This window comes from Schistosoma mansoni, chromosome W (genome assembly GCF_000237925.1).
Source record: "Schistosoma mansoni strain Puerto Rico chromosome W, complete genome".
In the NCBI taxonomy this organism is placed as follows: Eukaryota; Metazoa; Platyhelminthes; class Trematoda; order Strigeidida; family Schistosomatidae; genus Schistosoma; species Schistosoma mansoni.
The window spans coordinates 36,278,878-36,291,370 of record NC_031502.1 but is presented as its reverse complement, the minus strand read 5'-3'; the positions used below and the strand labels follow the sequence as shown (position 1 = coordinate 36,291,370).

The following is a 12,493-nucleotide window of genomic DNA, read 5'->3' as shown; positions in this document are numbered from 1 at the left end:
AGAAATTCAAATATATACAAATAAACACAGGGTTCCAGAATCTCAATACAGTCAGTGGCGAAAATGCATGTGTAGACATTGGGCAATCACAAGAACTAATTAAATAATAACAGAAATAATTAATTAGAACTTTAAAACTAGCATCCGACCACCATTACAGTCACAACATCAATGGGCAGAAAGTAAATACTGTTTTAAAAAATACAGTATAGGAAGGATAATAGTTAGATATAAACAAAACACAGTCTCTTGACAAACAAATTTTAAGAGATGTACAAAGAAGTTGGCAAAAGCAATTACACTTGAATAATTTTACAGGGAAAAAAAGAGCAAAATTTCAATAAGCACAAATATTTCCAAACAAGAATTACACAAGCAGAATGGAGTTAATGTTCGATAAATAACGGGAATGTTTGTTTGCATGTATGTAAGTATGTGTAATATATGTACAATATAAAACTGCTTTTACACACAAAATTTAATTAAGAAGATGGAATTACTTCACGATTTTGTGGTGCTTGAATTAATTTTAATACATTATGACATGATTGACAAACTCGAACTGGTTTAAACAACCGTAGTCGATATATTTCACTTTCAAATCGACTACATCTATATTTATTAAAACAAATACGAAATAAATTCAATATAAGAAAAAAAAGTGATGGAAGACATTTGTTTATGTAACAATTATTACAACTATTTGGTTTAAACTCCGAAAATTCGAACATAAGTTGCGCAACTTATATCTTAGTACAAAATTATATATATGACACTGATAAGTAGAATATTGGTTGAACCAAATTATATTATTCACAAAAAATTGTACAGGAAGTGAAAAACAACAAATCTTTGTGTTTATTATCTCACAACCTTAAACAAGAATAGTCATTAAGTTGAATAAACAGAAAGGGCAAAGAGTAATAACATTCTTTAAATAAAATGTTTTACTGATTAGTAAATGTCACTGATATTCAAATTGGCTGATTTATCTGGGACAATCTGAAAATGTATGACGCTATCGTTATGTACTAGGTTCAAAGAGAGTTTTATGTTATATCCATTCACTACACTCCGTTAGTTTTTCTATTTCCTCTTATCGTGTTAATGTGGTATAGTAGCTTGAGCCAACACAAATATCTATCAGACTCCATGTTGATTATGACTAAAACTGTAGTGGGGAAATAAATCTAGATTTACTGACAAGCATTTACCTACTATAATCTAATGTAACTTATTTACCAAGTGGGAGCTAGTACTCGGCATTGAGCCACACTGGTTGCGTAAGTATAAATAACATTACCTAGCTGTATTAATCCTTAGTAGACGAAATGGAGTTCGAACCTACAATTTATTGGTTAACAGTTGAGTACACGAACAACTAAAACATCGCATTGATGACATTTCTTCAGACAACATACCAATTCAAATGAAATTTGAAAGATGTTACAGATCTACAAGTATGGGTACAAGATGAAAATAACTTTGGTCAACTTGAATAAGTCACTATTATTAAAGTGTACATAATAAATTATATTTTCAATTTTAAAGAGAATTAAAAATCAACTCACTTTGAACAGAACACTTTACCACAATTTCGACAATGATGTTTTCTTTCAGTTAAAGAGAATCGTGTTCCGCAACCATCAGCTGCACAATTTGTGGCACCTTCATCTTTAACCCATTGATCAGTCATACCACCACGAGAATTATCTGATGGTACAGACCAAACAAATACTCGACCGATAGCATCACCAACTAGGACAGAACGATGATCTCGAGATATTGCTAAGGCTGTAATATCAGCTGGAGACTTATTATCGGAACGTTCATAAGCTGTATGCATGGTAAGTTTACTGCGAAATACTAGAATTCGAGACCATTTCTTAACATCTACAATTATAAGAATTTCATAATAATAGAATGTTTACAATATTAAAATCACGATATTAAAAAAATAACACTATATTAAATGGTGTAGCTTATAAATATTACAAAACAAAAGTTAGTTGTACTACTATGATGAACTAAGATGAAATCAGTCAGTCAGCCAACTACAACGTAGGACCAGGCACATATATGTATCGGTTCAAGTTGCCATACCTCATTAGCACAACAAGATGAATACCGAATTCATAGAAGTAGTTAATTTAGTGGTGGTAATGTTTGAAAGAAAGGCTGTATATAAGGATATAGTACAAGAAGAAAGACAGATATGAAGCAATTTTAATCTCAAGGTTTAAAGGAATATAAAGAGCTAAGATGAAACACTAATAATATACACAACTATCAGAATGATGAGTGTCAGTTGGTATTGGTGAAGTAATATTAAAATTTGTATTAGCCATATAAGTCAACAAAACATGGAGTTCTAATGAGAAGCCGTGACCAGTGGAGTTGAACTGTGACGGTTGTGAGGCAGTTACCTACCGAAGATAATGGTAGATGACCGCACAATGTTGCGCATGGATTTGCTCTATTTGTAAAATCCAGGAATTTTCTACATGATACTCAAAGAATCAATGACTTTTTAGTACATTTTATAATTACTCTAATGCAACTATAGATTAGTCTAGGGCAGATTGACGATAATAGGCAGCACACTTCAAATATGATAGTCTTTCTGCATTAATAGTGTGATGAATTAATTGATTTATTTTATTCTAAAATGTGTATGTCAACACATTGTAACTCCTAACCTTCTTTATTTGAGTGAGTTTAATGGAGATTAGTTCAATTTGTAGGTAGTATTTGTCATAAAATGACCTCATTTGAAGTACAAACGGAAACCAGAGTTCAATTAACAGCTATTTCGTCCTGGTGTGTACCCACGTCCCCTAGAATTAGTGTTTTTGGTAATAGATTTTTATTTTTCAATTTCAGAAATGACAGAAATATTTCAGTTCACCAAAGCTATCATGAAGAAAGAGTGAAACAATAAAGAGCTTATAAAAAGGAAATTCATTTCATAATGTTTCGAATGTACTATTTTTCTGGCTTCAAGAAAATCTGAAAAATCGTTATTGATCCCCAGATACATTTTAACATTTAATAGACAGGAAACAATTACCTTAAATGATTAGCGTGAGGTTCTTCTTAAAGGTGGATTAAGAAGAATTAGTCTCACTAGCGACCTGTGATTAGTCAAGGATTAAAGACAGGCATATACAGCCACATCAAATATATAAAACTATCCTATATGGCAAATGTCATTGAACTTAATGACCCTCTTCTGTATCATATCTCAATAAACCCTTGTTACAGTTTGTCTGATTCACGACCGAACTGTCGGATAATTTAGTAGAGCGTACCACGCTGTCAAGTAACGTGATCTAGTAAGATGAACTATTGAATGTTTTTTGTTTCCGTTATGACAAAAAGAAAATGACTCATTTCAGAGCGCCAGTTACAATAAAGTAATATAAGTTAGAAAATTTTCAAAACCATCTTAATTAGTAATAGTTTCTTAAGTGAAACGCACAACAATCAAGTCAAACGTCTAATGCATTCTCAATTTCTCCGAGTTGAAAAAAAACTCAAGGGACTATTTCGTCCCATCACTTTTTACTCACAATATGAAGTACGACAAACTTACTGGAATCTTTCTGAACAATTCTCTTCGATGTTAAATCGGTAGACAAACAAGGAGAATCAATACTGTCAGATGAATCTTGTGATAAAGTCTGTTAAAACAATAACAACAAAGAAGGAAGGTCTGAGAGAAAAGAATTTTTTGATGGCAATATAAAATAGATGATATGAAGAAATATTGAGTTATGCCTACATTAACCACGGTAATACCTAAAATCTATTCTTTAGTTAGGTGAAATATATGTATGGAGAAATTGAAGTTCTACTTCTAAGATGTTAATTTAGTGAATTTTTTCTCGCCATGGTGATGATAGTAAATTCAGCGGTTGTATACTTGTGCCAAGCTCTACATTTACTAAGATTGACTAACTGACCGAATTTTAATATATCCACTTCAATATAAAAATAAACAGATGGGTAAATAACAAAACTTTAAAGTTTGAAGATAAGTTTTGTTAAGGACTGATATCAGATACGGAAACATTGGGAGTTATTGAATACTAAACAATTGATTCCCCTTAATTTGACAGCAATTATCGACGTCCTGCAGGTCTTGCGTCAAGCGCGCTATCGTCAGATTAGTGAGTTCAGAACTAGTGATCCGTATTTACAACTTTACTAATAAGCACTTAAACTAATGTTCAGCTGATGTCAGTCCATGATGAAAACTATCTTTCAATCAAAAGTTAGTTTGAAAGGCGAATGATCGCAGTTATAATCACTTTGGACTGCACCACTGTAGAGTTAGAAACTGTAAAACTTACCGATAAGTCTTTGGTTCGAGATTCCTCTACAGAGTTTTCGTGTGATGTATTAAAAGTAGAAATTTCTCGTTGATTACTACTATCATCAGTTCGATTAGTATTCAAGGTGTTTCTGTCAACTGCATCGCTATCGTTATCTGTAGAGTAAACGTGTTTCAAGCACCACATTCGTACTACACCATCTGAACTACCGGTTAGAATAACATTTTCAGCATCCCAATCATAAAGCTATATTTTTGTAATATAAAGAATAAACGAAAAAAAAGTACAGTAACATAACATGTGATATATTAAGTGTAAGACCAAGGATGATTTAGTATAATATTCAACATATACACAACCCATGGATTAGAAGTGTCAAAAAGATCCTCATCATATTAAAATATATTCTTTTCGATAAATTCTCTTCAGGTACTACAACTATATATCCAAATCGTTAATCCCGAAAAATGGCCAGGTTAAGGGCATAGTACATCGCTTAAAGCGTGTGAATTTAGGATTGTCAAACAAACTAGAATAAAATTGTTAACGTTGATGTGACTCACATACAATGTTAACTTAAATCTGCTTATATGTTAAGTGGAAATTTAGGATCCATGATCAGAATAAATATGGGTCAGATAGGGTGAGAGAAATAATAGTGTAATTACAATCCGATTGGTAACTATATTGAAACCTCTCCACGAAAAGCTAGTAAAATACAATGTTAATGATGTATTTCAATTTGTTGACAAAATCAAAAGTGCTAATAGTTTGGGACTAAAGATGATGTGTTTGAATGTAACATCGTTATTCACAGATGTGTGCAAAAGAAATATCTTCAACTGCTCCTCCTCCCCTGGCCAACCCACAAGGCCAATTAATCAATAGTAATCTTAGCTAGTGAAGACCTAACTTGACTATTGTACTTACGACCTTTCATAGTCAAATATAATTGTCTCTGTTATCTTTATTCACAAATCTTCGTATTATTATTATTACTATTGGTTAAACATCGTTATTAATCTCCCCTATTCATGATTCATTCACTTCGCATTTATCCCTCCTTATTGTCTTTTTTTCACACAATATAGTCTTCCACTAAACGACTAATCGGATTGTAATTACACTATTATTTCTCTCACCCTATCTGACCCATATTTATTCTGACCATGGATCTTAAATTTTCACTTAATACATAAGCAGATTCAAGATACATTTTGTTAAGTTCATCGCCAAGGATCTTTAACCGATAAGGAAATTTATTAATCGAAGGTGAACGTCATAATCATTATAAATCAAAAACAAATTACGAGTAGAGACCCTTCGATAGGCTTCAGTTTTTATTATGGAATAATTCGGTCATGATAGTGTTCAGGACTATAAAATTTCAAAGTTTGAATCACAAAGTTTTAAGTTGATAACCAAATACCTCGATAATATACTACTAAGGACTAGACAAACATAAAACTGATTATTACTGTGATGATCAATGAGAATCTTATTCAATTCACACAAAATGATTTAAAAAAAGATACTTAAGATAACTTACTGTACTCATACAAACACATAGAATCTGTTTATTACGGCCAACCGGTGTATCAATTGAAGCAACTGGTTCACCATTACAATTCCACAAATATAATTGTGTACCAGCACAACTTACAATATCACCTGTGGCTTCATTAACACAAATAGCTGCAACCGGTGCAATGTGATTAGGTAATTGTCTTAAAAAGCATAAACGACTTAAATCCCATAATATACAACTTCTATCACGACTTCCACTAATAATAAGATTAAATGAATCAGATGCAGTTAAACAAGTTATAGCATCGGTATGTCCATAAAGTGTTGCACGAAGTTTAAGACGTGAATCTCCAAAAGATTGACATCCGTAGACTGATGATGATAAACCTGATACCATTCCAATATTGGACGGATTATTTGAACTTGTCATATTATTGCCAACCTCATGAGAATTAAGCTATTAATTAGTCGAGAAGAAAAGATATATGTTAGGAGGTATAAAATAAATTTACGTAAATAGATAGTTTTTAACGATTAAAAGTTTCCCAGGCATAATATACATAGATTATATCACAGAATTTCAAAACTATAGATTACTAATGTGTAAGAAATTTGAAAGCCAAAAACCGTTCAAGAATCATCGCATCAGTTAGATCAATCTTTAAAAAGAACATTCAAGAGCTAGTCATCGAAACGTTCTGGTTAACTTTTTTAAGAAGAAGTATAACAGTTAAATCTATTGGTATGACGTCTCACAGTAGTATAACAAGTTAGAGTACCAGTGGTAGTAGATAATATAAGGCATCAAAGATATTATTTGAGAAGAATGAATCCGCCAAATGATAAGTATCAAATATTTTTGAAACTCAAGATTTAAATACAAACAAAAAGTGAATGTATCCGCTTCCATCAAGACCACCTCTAAGCCATGTCACCTAAAGTCTCCAAACATTGGTTACGATAATTGCGCGGTTCCCAACCTGATATTTTGAATTTAATTACATGACTCATATTGAAAATCGATGACTTCATGATTTGAGGCTACATCTCTGTTTGGTCATCATTAGCTTTCTTTCAACCTACATATACATCAGACAACATTTGTCGAGATAGACGGAAGTTCAGAATACGTAATACATTATTGTGAACAGAAAGGATTTCAATCTTGAACAATCTGAACATATGGATCAAATCATAAACTCTAAAACCAAATAAATTAAGATATAATTCACTGTACTTGAACTTATTAAAAAAGCCATGAATTAGACAGAGATGAAATTCATTTCAAACTTGAGAAACAGAACATATACACAAAAAGTAATCACTTACAAACCATACACGTACTACAGTACTTAATCCAGCTGTAATAATCGTATGCTTATTTGGTGATGTGCAACATAATATTTCATTTTGATCAACCATCTCAAATATATATCGTACGCGTTCATTAGCATCGAATAAAGAGCCTAAACGTAAACTCCCATCTGTAAAACCCCATGCAAGATAATGTGTATAATTTGGTGGTAGAAGACATTTATTTTGTTCAACTGCAACAACTGGTCCACCAATTAAAGTTGTAGTCGATGTTTGATAACAGCCTCCGGAACCTATTCCTAAATTGTTATTTCCAGAAAAATTAACATTATCATAATTCGGATTATCTGAATTAATATTTAAACTAAGTAAAGGACGATTCACTGTAGCTCCTGTATTCATCATATTCATATTTGCACCACTCGGTATAAATTGTGGATCTAATTGTACAATTTGACCAACCGCATGTTTTAATTCTAAATTGTAACAAAATGAAATTTAATGATGAGAACACTAAGTGAAAAGTATGTGACTGAAATGAAATTATATATGTGAGAAAAATACATACAAAGAAAAACGATACAAAAGTTAATGTGGAAAGGACTGACAAAAAAATGCTCCTCTACCAGGGTTTTCTAAACACGACCCTAGAAACCAATGTCTAAAAACCAGTGAATTCTCCACAAGTGCTATTTCTCAAGCATCTGGTCGATAGTAGAATTACAAAGGATATCTATGAAGCGTTCTAAATCATTAACGAACAACTAACGTTATTTTTACTCTATTTCCTAAAGGCAATTACTATCAAACAATTTCGACCTGACCTATAGGGAAGTAAGATAAGCCTCTCTTTGTCATAGACATTGTGATCAAAACCATATAACTATTTATCTCTCACACAATCTCATGAATGCTGATAAACTAACTTGAATTTGGTTCCAAATATATCAATCAATTGTGTAAATTTCATACACATAATTTCCTTAATCATTTTGAAAAGAGCAAGAACAAAGATTCTAGCAAAATAGTATGGATTCATTTTATTTCATTGGTTCACGTCAGCTGCTTACGACCTGCGATATTTAAAATCATAATTACATTATGCCTTTAAATTACTTACATGAAAGGGTTTAGTTGGGAGTTATATTGAGGAAACATTAGTAAAGTATAGCAAGGGTGTAAATAAATTTAATAGGCTGAATATTGTAAATATATACCTTATGTAAAAGAAAAATTCTACAACATTGATTGTGACAACAGTTCAAACGGCCAGAAATAAGTGATTACATAATGAGTAAACGCTGATAGGAATAAAATGAATAGAGCTCAGTCAATAAAATAAGATTATTAATCTGGAGGATAGTTGGAATAAAACTCAATGATGTAATAAATAGAAGAGAAAGTTTTAGAAAAATTTTTAAGACGTAACGAAGAAATATTTGTCACCACGTAAGTCAGGTTTTTGACGACTGATAGCAAGGGCTTCAACAAACTTAAGAAGACTGACATGTGGCTGCTTACTGATCATCTTGAAAGATTGCAAGGTATCGAACAGATGTCCTGTATCCAGGAGATGGTTGGTAATTTCACCTTTTTAGTGTTTTTCTTTCTCTTGTTCTGAGGCTTTTTGGAACATGCTCAAAAAATCTAAGATATTCCCTCCTTTCTGTCCGGTCGATGTAGTTGCTTTGGCAGGTACACGTAAATTTATAAATGCAGTTGGCGGTAACATGAAAGGGGTGCTTGTCAACCTTTGATTGAGTTATTGAACATGTTGTTTTATACAGAATTAATAGTTTGGGTGCTGGATAAGTTCTGGGTAGTGCAGTATTCAGTCTCCTGCTGATTGTGCTTGCGACATTATCACCTTTGAAGTTGAGATTGATAGACATTGGTTCTTTATTGACCGTAATCACCTCTGTATTGTTTTCTTTAGTTTTTTTTTATGTTTGTCTATAAATTTCTGTTGGGTAACAATTTTCCGTTAGACATTTTCCAAAGTTCATCAATTCTTCTTCAAGTTTGCCGGTGGTACATATCCTTTCTACCCTATAAAATAATGTTTTAACCAATTCCTTCTTGTAATCGACTGGACAAAAACTTTTGGAATTTAGGTAAAGGCCATCTATCAATTAATTTAGAAAAGTGTCAAAGTAACTTGTCTATTACTAAATACAAGTTTATGTATTTCACGGTTCAAGTTCAAAAATCACTGGTTAAAAGTCAAAAGCTCCTACTATTAAGCTTAGGTAGGATTAATCAGTAATAGTTGTGTTACAATTTGCTGAAATTAACTATTTCCCAAACCGAATAGAATCATAGAATTAAGTTGTTGTTTTTTTCAGTAGAATGAGCTACATCAGATAAACACAGTTAATGAGTGATACAATAACTAAGAGTTCAAGAAGAATGGGATCATAAAGAATACTTGACCCGAATGGATTTTATTTATTCAACTGTCTCTCTTTACACTGTCCTCAGCTTATTTATCAATATCACTGGAAAAGCTACGTATGTAAACCGAAAAACCAGTTCTTAATCAGCCGAATGTGAATTCAAATGTTGAATAACGGATTCGCCCATACTCCAACAAGTCCCATGTATACTTCTTTAACATACAAATAAGTTTACATAAATAGACGTTCTAGTGATATATCATCATTAACCACCAATGATTTAGTTTTGAAACCTTTTGGTTATTTTCTTCACTTCAGCTTCAAGTATAGTAAGCTATAAGTATTCTCTAACATTTCAAACACATTAGCCACTGAACATATGATAATGAGGTTCAATAAATAAAAATCAAAATAACTCATAACACCAGTATTTCCAACCTTCTATAATCGTCCTACATACATGCGATTTTAGGAAAATTAAAGAATGACAAAAGTTTCTGAAAGCATGATAGTCAAATTAATGTCCAATAAATAAACATTGACATAGATACTATCTACCAACCTGTACAAAAACGGTCAACTAATCATATGAACAATGATAAAAAAAATATCGATAAAACCTCTGAAAACAATAATTCCCAGACGAATTCGTTCGGTTTAACACTTGTAGATTAATTAAATAGTTCAATTATACATGAAATAAGAGCTAATGATGTTGTCCAGAATAACAACGAAAGCTACGGAATCTAAATTATCCAGATCAAATAACATAACGCAAGCAAAATCTATTTCAACTTTACACAATTTAAATTGAATGATATTTATTTTTGGTACAAAGGGGCACCGAATACATATGCGCCACACAAGTTACTTGATTTTTGTGTGGTCTGTGATACTGCCCGCGTGCCCAGACCGAAGAGTAAACATAAAACTAACTGTTCACAATATCAGAAAAATTGTACTAATGTTGAATTAAAAAGATAAAATAGAGTTCATGTACATAAAAAATGATATGATAATAAAAATTTGATCACTACAAATTAATTAATCGATTTTTAATTGAATTTATACACAGAAATGGAAAATAAACAAAGGAATTTTATTGATATAAAAATTAGTTATTCGTTTTTATCAAATATAAAACTAACCTTTAATAGGTTGGAGACTAGGTCTTAAAATATCAAGATTTCGATAGAATAATTCACATGCTAATTGACTACCAGAATTAAATCCAATTGCTGAACTTAAAAAACGTGTAGATGGACGTGGAATTATTACACGTCGACATGGATGTGGTTTTTTAAATAATTGTTTTGGTATTTGACCAAAATTATTAATAAAACCAATTACAGCAGAACGTTTCAATGGATCATCTATAGAATAGATGTCTACATTACCCTCGTAGAATAAATAATGAAAAACATTAGCTGCTTGTATTGCATATTCACCTTGTTGTTTATAACCAAAAATTAAATCAATCCATTCATGTAAATGTGCTGATACATATTCACTCTCTAAAGCCTAGAAATAGATTATAATCAGTAAAATATTCTATTTAATTAATTTTGTAACATAAAATTTAATTGATGGTAAAGTAGATTTAAAAACCTAGACAAATAATGAAAAGCTATTTTGCATTTGATTAAAATATCTTAGAAGTACTCAGTTGTAAAAATCGTTCTACAATACCAGTTTAAATGTTTCAGATCAGGTGATTAGACCACAATTGTCTAACGACGAGGAAGAAGACGACGATGAATAAAGTTTAGAAGTCTTTATTTCTGACGTTAACATATAATTGGGATAAGATAAAGACCACTCATTTATTTTACCAATTACTGTATTTTATAGTTCTACACTTAGTTGACCTCATATGGTAACAAATCTGTAATAAAATGTGGAAAACTCTTAACACCAAGTATATTGTTAATAAACGATGAAGTAGTATCAAAATTAGTTATTTAAATACAATGTGACTGAGTGAAGTTCAATTTTGAAATGAAAAAATTACCTACTACGGGAATAAGGTAGTGCTCACAACTCTACCGTACAGGAGAAACTAAAACTTTACACGTAAGACACATTAAATCCCTTTAGAATTTCACAGGATCAATTCCTGCACGATACTCAATATTGTAGAGTACTCGGCAGATTGCTAGGAAGTTCAAACACTTAAATGTAAAATATTACTTGTAAAAGTAATCAAGTTACATAGTAGTTGATCAGTTCTTAGCCAGCATCATTGACGTAGCAATATGAAAAACAATCCAATGAGTTTTAAATAACCGTGAAACTTAGATACCTTCAATCTATGCTTCTAATAGGTCATCTTAACATCTTTCTTAGCTTTTACCCATGTTCGACTGATGAAAATTTATGTCCAAAGTAGTCTTGAAACGAAATCCTCACATTCACTAAGCCATGTTTACAAAAAATATCAAACACAAAATAATTATTTCTCAAGCCATATACATGTGTAGCATCAATGTATCAACTTCCAGTCACTGGGACTAGTGGTTAGAATTTTGATACATCTATTTCAGTCTACAGAAATCAAATGGTATTACTAACATTCATTATAAAAATGTGAATCGATACTAAGAATAATCAGTTATCAGAACAATCATGAATGAAGCCTAAAAAGCAATACATTAGTGACACATTTTAGAGAATAAAAATAGATAGAATTTCAATAGTGTCAAGTAATCAATCGTTAAACGAAATAAGTAGAATGAATATTTGGATGAGAAAGTTAACAACTAAACCTACATTCGTAGAAAAAAATAACTCACATTGGAAGAAAAAACAAATAGATGGGAAATAATATTTAAGCTAGTTTTAATATAAATGGTAAGTGAGAAAAATCAGCCAAGAAATTTTGGTTTAGAAAAAAAGGAGATGACAAGAATGTACTTCATT

The 12,493-nt window shown here is 31.4% G+C and overlaps 2 protein-coding genes across 2 annotated transcripts in view; both read right to left on the bottom strand.

Annotated features, from left to right (window-relative positions):
• Positions 1 to 270: 270 nt before the first annotated feature.
• Positions 271 to 12,493, bottom strand: part of Smp_135870 (beige/beach protein-related) — a gene marked incomplete at its 5' end in the record, with an annotated part of 112,583 nt that continues 100,360 nt past the window's right edge. The window contains 6 exons of the mRNA XM_018789535.1: positions 271 to 612; positions 1,572 to 1,893; positions 3,596 to 3,683; positions 7,194 to 7,411; positions 7,601 to 7,654; positions 10,723 to 11,095. Of these exons, the coding sequence (XP_018654969.1) occupies positions 483 to 612; positions 1,572 to 1,893; positions 3,596 to 3,683; positions 7,194 to 7,411; positions 7,601 to 7,654; positions 10,723 to 11,095 (1,185 nt within the window). The 3' untranslated portion in view covers positions 271 to 482. The remainder of the gene's footprint in view (positions 613 to 1,571; positions 1,894 to 3,595; positions 3,684 to 7,193; positions 7,412 to 7,600; positions 7,655 to 10,722; positions 11,096 to 12,493) is intronic.
• On the bottom strand, positions 4,278 to 6,294 carry Smp_187870 (beige/beach protein-related; the record flags this gene model as incomplete). Its single annotated transcript, XM_018789537.1, has 2 exons — positions 4,278 to 4,583; positions 5,887 to 6,294. 2 exons carry the CDS (start codon positions 6,292 to 6,294, stop codon positions 4,278 to 4,280), a joined length of 714 nt encoding a protein of 237 aa, XP_018654971.1.